The 7,470-nt window shown below is 32.1% G+C and overlaps 1 protein-coding gene across 1 annotated transcript, besides 1 other annotated feature; it reads left to right on the forward strand.

Annotated features, from left to right (window-relative positions):
- Positions 1–1,020: part of a mobile genetic element that runs on past the window's edge.
- A 4,049-nt stretch (positions 1,021–5,069) lies between these two features.
- On the forward strand, positions 5,070–6,049 carry TVAGG3_0783620 (ribosome biogenesis; the record flags this gene model as incomplete). The annotated part of the gene is made up of 1 exon (XM_001311282.2): positions 5,093–6,049. The coding sequence occupies one exon, from the start codon at positions 5,093–5,095 to the stop codon at positions 6,047–6,049; it is 957 nt and encodes a 318-aa protein (XP_001311283.1).
- Between the last annotated feature and the right edge of the window lie 1,421 nt (positions 6,050–7,470).

Raw genomic sequence — 7,470 nt, forward strand, 5'->3', positions numbered from 1 at the left:
CATCAGTAATGAAAACTTCATTTATACCATCAGGTTTTCCATTTGGACCCGTAATGTCTGCTTCGTGTGCTTCCCAATTTGGACCTTGACGTTTGGCATATGCTTGAGCTTCTGGTAATGTTAAAACGTTTCTCATTTGTTTAACATCTTTTTGAAGACCAGCAACAATATGAACTAATTTTTCATTCCATCAGGAACTTTCATAGTTCTATTATATGCACTCTTTTTGTTTGTTCCTTGTTTTAATGGAACCTGTAGAAGATTTGCTATTTCTGTCATGTTTAATTATAAATAAAAAATAAAAATTAATTATAAAAAGTTAATCAAATTTAACACTACCTTTATTTAAATCAACTATTATTTTTCCATGTTCACCTAATTGCTGATATTGTGTGTAAAGTTCATTAATGCTCATTGGTAAATTCACTTGATAAAGCATAACGTTCAACTGTTGACGACTAAACCCACTGAAAATGAAAAGGGTTGATAGATTTGATTTAATGTTTGTGCTTAATGCTTTGAAATATTGAACAGCCATAAAGAATGAACACTGAATGTGTCGACATTGAGTTAATAACTGATTAAAATATGATTTCTCATTTGTTATTAGTTTTGATTTCACTGCATCATCTAGAAAAATGAGTGAATGCAAAAATTCTCTATCAAAATTTGAAATAGAAAGTGTTTCAAATAATTCATCCCGTTGTTTATCAATAATTTTATCCTCTAATCCTTGCTTCTTGATTGTATTATATAATTCTTTATACATTAAAAAGTTTTTTAAATAATCTTCTGCTTCTTCTTGTGATAAATAAATAATTGGAATTTTGATTAAATGCTTTAAAGATTCAAATGTATCATCTGAAGGTGAACCTGAACGGTTGATATAAATTAACACATGTGAATAGGGGAAGTGTTAGCAATAATGATAATTTGTTTTAATATCGTTAATGTTTTACCTTTATTCTGTTTACCAATTGCTGCAGTGATTGAATTTAAGTAACATTCAGAATATGGAATTTTCATTAATTTTTCCTTAGATAGAGCATTTCTATTATCACTCAATGCTTCATTAATCATATCATCTACGTATGTATTATATACTCCCGCTAATTCTTCATAAGGGGTGGATGAATTTAAATCCATTTAATCAAAAATAAATTTATAATTTTAAACATTTCTATTCATCAATATTTCATCATATGAACTTCTATACTGTGGTGGTGTACCTGTTGGATGATATTTCAAACCTTCGTCCGGTGTCCATGTCCAATATGTAGTCCTAGTAAACCAAACCTGAGGAGGATTTGTCACCTTTGAACAGTAAGTGTCATTTTCACCCTGAATGATTGGATAAGCTTTCACTTGTACTGTAACTTGTGAGTTGAAAGTTTCTAATCCATCAAAGAATATACCCGCTCCATCACGTTGAACTGGAATAGTGCATAAGAATGAAGTTTGGTCTTTCCATGTTCTAGCTAATGGCGTGCCATCATCTGCATTCAGTGGTCTAGTTAATGAGTCCTCGTATTTTTCTGTGCATTCATTCACTCCATCTAAATCAGAAGCTTGAAGCATACGTGTAAAGAATATGTCACCCACTGTGGTCATCGCTTGATCGGGGAAGTTTCTGGAATCTATAGTGACCTGAAGACCTCGAAGCATTGGATTTTCTAAAACCGTTCTTTGCATTGCATTCTTCGGAAATGTTAACACAACATCTGTAACATTATGAAGGGCGTATGAGAAATCCGAGCTAATACCTTCTGGAGTGATGCATCCTCCATTTAGTGAACGAACGTCAATATGTTGAGCTGGAATCATGAATGGATCTTCCTTACTGAATAAACGTGGTATTGCTTTAACTGATTCTTCAATTAAACCGTATCCTGGTGTAATGCATTTATCCTCTAAAACTTCCATCTTTGTGCATGAAATAATAACGTCATCAACTGTTGCGTCAGCAGATGTAGCGGTTAAGCTTGTAATTATTTTGGCAGGAAGTCCAATTTGTTGGAATTTGCGATCATATTTATAAACATGATTCATAATCTTTTCATAATTTTCATCAGTTATCTTTTCATAAACGTAATTTTGTAAATCAGCAACTCTTAACGGGTCAACCTGACAAAATACTAAAGTATCCCTGAAAACATAATATTTAAGAATGATATCACCAAATGATTTAGGATAATCATCGAACGCCTGAAATGCTAACAAATCATTTACCGGAATAATCATATCAAAAGTGACATCAACTTCTTCATTTGCTTTCTTGAAAACTTCTGAAGGGTCAATATATTTACCACATACTGAGTTATCATATTTTTGAACATTATTATATAACGAATGAACAAACTTTTTAACTTTCCTTTCTGATTTTGGTTTATATGTTGCAAATGCGAAAGATTCACAGGCGCAATTCATCTGAAGATAACCGGCATCACCTCTTTCGGTTTCTACTTCTAATTGTTTAAAGCTTTGATTTGATGATTTGTAACCAACGAATAAACGCATGCATTTAAAAGCGGCATCACATGTGAAAGTTTTATTTGAAACTAGAGTTGCTTTAACTTTGCGTTTAATATATGTGTCACCTAATTGGTTCACATCATGAGCCGGATTTGTAATTCTTAAATGAGTTTGTTTATCATCAAAATATGGAGCATCAGAGTCATAGCATGAACTTTCAAGTTCTCTATAATATCTTCTACCGTCATTCTTTGCGAATATTTCATTTATCTTTTCGAATGAATGAAACACATTTCCATTAATCGGTTTAGTGTTTGGCACCAAATAGTTAGTCGTCATTTATTAATAAATAAAAAATCAAAATTAAAAGATGAAAATGAATTTTTAATTTTAATGAAATAATCAACTATGGCGGCAGGTATATTTAAGAAACTGTGGAATAGAGTAAAAAGAGGAGCGAGTAAAGTTTGGGAAACATTGAAGAAGGGAGCAAATTGGATATTTAAGAATAAAGAAGCAATTAGTGACGTTGCTGAATCAATAACACCGAAAGCTGCCCCAATAAGAGAAGTTTTAAATAAAGGAGAAAAAGTTTATCAAAGACTTCAACCGATACTAAGATAAAAATAATATTTATTTATTTTTCCACTATCTACCTCCTATTTTATTAAGTATTCCTTCAGCAATTCCACCAACTGCGTTACCTGCTTGTGCTCCCATCGCCGGATTACCTGCTTTAGTACCTAATACTCCACCTATGATAATTCCTGCCGTTTTCGCTACTGGTGCCAAAAAGTTTGCAACGGGTTTAATAATCTTTTTATAAACCCAACCCGCAGCTTTCTTCATTCCATCCCATAATTTTTTAAAGAATCCTGCCGCCATTTCTGATTTAATATTAATTAAAAAATATATTTCATCACTTATATTCTAATTTTTATTTAATGATAAATGAAACCGATTTTAAAAATAAATGAAACAGAGGAGGAAGAAATAAATGAAAGTGAAAATGTTCAACAAAAAATAAACGTTGTTAAACCAATTACTAAAATAAAAATTTTTTCATCTGTTGAAGAATTTAATGACTATTATGCTAATAATAAAAAATTATTTGAAGAATTGACAACGTGTAAATTGAATAAAATGTTTAAAGTTGATGGATTCAAAATTTCAAAAATAAAAGGAGTGGTTAGTTTGAAATCTATTCCTCAATCAAGAATCACCTCATTAATGAAAATAGATGATTTAACAAAAAGAATAGAAGAGATTGAAGAAAGAATGAATCAAATAATTGATTTCATAAATTCAAATAATCATTAGTTTCTTAAAGTTCAATGTTGAACTCATCAAATTCTTCTTCATCATTACCATTACCATTACCATTACCGTTAGCGAGTTTATTTACTCTTTCAACTTTATCTTTTGATAGTCTATCGTTTAATTTTTTCTGAAGTTTTTCGTTACCAAGTTCTAAAATTTTACACGGATGATATTTAAACCCGTTAAATTCTTTTTCCTCAGTTTTAATCATTAATCTACAAAGAACTTTAGTGAGGTGGTTTTGTTGTTTAAACCATTTATCCTTAATATTTGTTATAAATTCAATATCCGGAATTAATTCCCAAATTTTTGAATTTTCGATTAATTTACCATCAAATGCAAAAGCAATAGGTTTAATATTAAACTTACCTTTATAAAATAAACTTTGTATGTAATCATCAAAATAAACGTCTACTTGTTTAACCTGGGTGAGAATTGGTGAAAGTTTATTCATTAATTGATTTACAGTCACGAATTTTGATTCACTCATTTCATACAAAATAAAAAAATAAATTATTCAAAAATGTAAGACATGAATTTTTAAAGTTTATTTTTTATTCATGAAAATAATTATTTCTAATTTCTTTTACTCGTTTATGAGGTCTTTGATTATGACTCCATTGATTCCATTCAGGATTTAAACAATGTTTAATTAATCGCGGAATATCTGACATCATCTATATATAGCTTCTTTTATAAAAGATAAACAAAATTATTTTAAAATTAATGTTAATTTTTTAATGATTTATTTCATTATGTTTGGGCTGAGTGTAAATGTCTTACAATTTTGAAAATTTTTTAAATCTTGATTTATTCAAAAACGTAAGAATAAAAACCGTAAGAATCATACATTTTTTACTTCATATGTTAAAAAAATGATACAAAATCGCTCGATATTGTATGAATTCTTACGTTTACAAAAAAAGTCACTAAACCCATCATATCCTACCACTGAGATCTTCACACTCAATAGAATTCGTCAATCTAATATAAAAGACAAGATTTCAGGATGGAAAAATCTCGCATACTTGTATGAGCATTAAAATCTTCATCAAATAATAAAAAATGATCAAGAAATTAGCACAAAAATTCATATTTAAACGAAAAATCGAATTTGTTGATACTTTGTATTGCATTTGGTCAAGGAGGAAAACAAAGAGTAGAAGACATTATCGTTTCCAAAAATTAACCCGTAATCACTCACAATTTCATTCAAATATTTTTTGATTTCGGAACGAAGAATAATTAAGAGTGCTCTCAAAATTATTGAAAGGTGTGTTTGATCCGTCCTTTTTTTGGAATGCATCACGAGAAGCATATCCCACAGAAGAAGTTAGACTACGTCACAAAGCTCCATGCTCTTTTCCGCAAGTACCACAAGGTTGTCGTTGTTACTTCCATGAACGTTACAGCCAACCAGCTCCTCAACATCCGTGCTGGCCTTGCTGAACATGGCTGCGAAGTTCTCTTTGGTAAGAACTCCCTGATGCGCCGTGCTGTTGATCAGCTTAAGGAAGAACTCCCAGGCATCAGACAGCTCGAGGAACACCTTTACCACGGTGCTGGCCTTATCTTCACAAACGGCAACTTCAAGGCTATCAAGGACGTTATCGATGCTAACTGCCTTGGTTCTGCTGCTAAGGTTGGTGCTATCGCCCCATGCGATGTCATCCTTCAGCCACAGCGCACATCCATGTCACCAAACGATATCAAGATCCTCCACGCTCTTAACATCCAGTGTAAGATTTTCAAGGGCACAATCGAAATCACAGGTGAAAAGCAACTCATCTGGGAAGGCCAAAAGGTTGGTGCCTCTGAAGCTAACATCCTCAACATCCTCGGCATCATGCCATTCAAGTACACACTCAAGATAGAGGCTCTCTACGATCATGGCAACATGTACGACCCATCCATCCTCGCTATCACAGAGGAAGTCCTCGGCGAGAAGTTCCGCACAGGTCTCCGCAACGTTACAGGACTCGCCCTCGCTGTCGGCTACCCATGCGCTGCATCTGCTCCACACCTTGTCGGCTCTGCTTTCAAGGACATTGCTGCCATTGCTATTGCTATCGAGCACAACATGAAGCAGATCGAGGATCTCCAGAAGCTCCTTTCCGATCCGGAAGCCCTCGCCGCTGCCGCTAAGGCCGCCGCTGCTGCTGCCCCAGCTGCTGCCGCTGGTGAAGCTCCAAAGGAGGAGGCTAAGGAAGAGGAAGCTGCTGCTCCACTCGACCTTGGTGATATGTTCGACTTCTAAATTACTGAATAAAAAGTCCAACAAATCCTTATCATACATACAATTTTATTTACTACTAGCAATGCTCTAATGATCAAACTAAGCTAGTTTGAAATTATTGATCAGATTTTGTGATTATTCTCTTTACAATCCAGGATCCATTCAATCTCTAAATAGATTCCATTAAAAAGTTTTTATCATGAATGATTACACTCTTATTCTCACTGAATTTGATCAATTAAAGGTAGTAAAACTCTTAACCTTAAATTTTTTTGGACACCCTTGAGGAATTCTGATCGAGCAAGTTTGGAGTCTACCTCCAGGTGAGGAATATGCAAACGAGAGAAGTGTTTAACACTTCATAAAGTATCTTATGGATATGGTTAGATATATAGTTCTACTTAATGGAAAGAATTAAATTGCGTTAAAGTAAAAAATGGAGTTATGAACTCATTTCGATATAACATGCTTTGTTATCATATATAGTAAATGTTTTTCTTCAAATTAAGCTTAGTTAGATTTTAATAAAAAATTGGCAATTCCGATTCGCTTTTATTTTGGAGAGTATATGCGCATCCTGAAGCTGATAAAGTGGTTCGATGGGTTTGCAAATCTGTCTGTACAATTTTTCAAAACGATTTGTAATTTCCAGTTGAATAGATAATTAGTATAGCTTGTAATGTAAGTAAAGTCAGTTTGCCTTAGTAAATGAAAATAAAGTTGATTAATCTTGATTTCGGTGATAATTGAATCGGGAATTAACCGATTCAGCAATCGTTTTGAATTTTGGAAGATAGGCGCACTAAATTATGGTTTTTAAACACATTATGCTATGTTTTTCAAAACAGGAAAGCTTTGTTGATAGCAATTCGTAAAATTAGGAAAAAGTACGTTAAACTTTACATGGCAAATTTTATAAAACATGAGAAATAAAAATAGCCAAAATTAAGTGAATTAATATCTAATATATAAATAAAGAATATTAAAGTAAGAGAACTTCATAATTATACAATTCTTAATAAAATCGAATAAATAAGAGACAATTTACAGGAGCACTCATAAGTATGAGCGTGACTAAAAAATTAAAAGTTAAATTTAGTCCGAAATTCTGTATATATTACACAATTTATACAAGATAATAAATAATTGGCTAATTTATAAGATTAAGTCATACGGTTTAAAGTCATATGTATTTTTGTTTGTAAATTTGAATGTTTGATGAACTATTTTTATAATGCTAGCCTATGTATCGAATAAAATTAAATAATTAAATATTTGAAGCATTAGATTTACCATAAAAAGAGATGTTGTGTAATAATAAGAGCAATCTGACGCAAAGAACAGCTTAACTTCAACAATTAATTTTCCCAAAATTGTTAGGGAATCATCATATATCTAAAATATTTTGAAGAACTCTGTCTCCAGATAGCTCAATGGATATT

The sequence above is a fragment of the Trichomonas vaginalis genome, chromosome VI (genome assembly GCF_026262505.1).
Source record: "Trichomonas vaginalis G3 chromosome VI, whole genome shotgun sequence".
Classification (NCBI taxonomy): Eukaryota; Parabasalia; order Trichomonadida; family Trichomonadidae; genus Trichomonas; species Trichomonas vaginalis.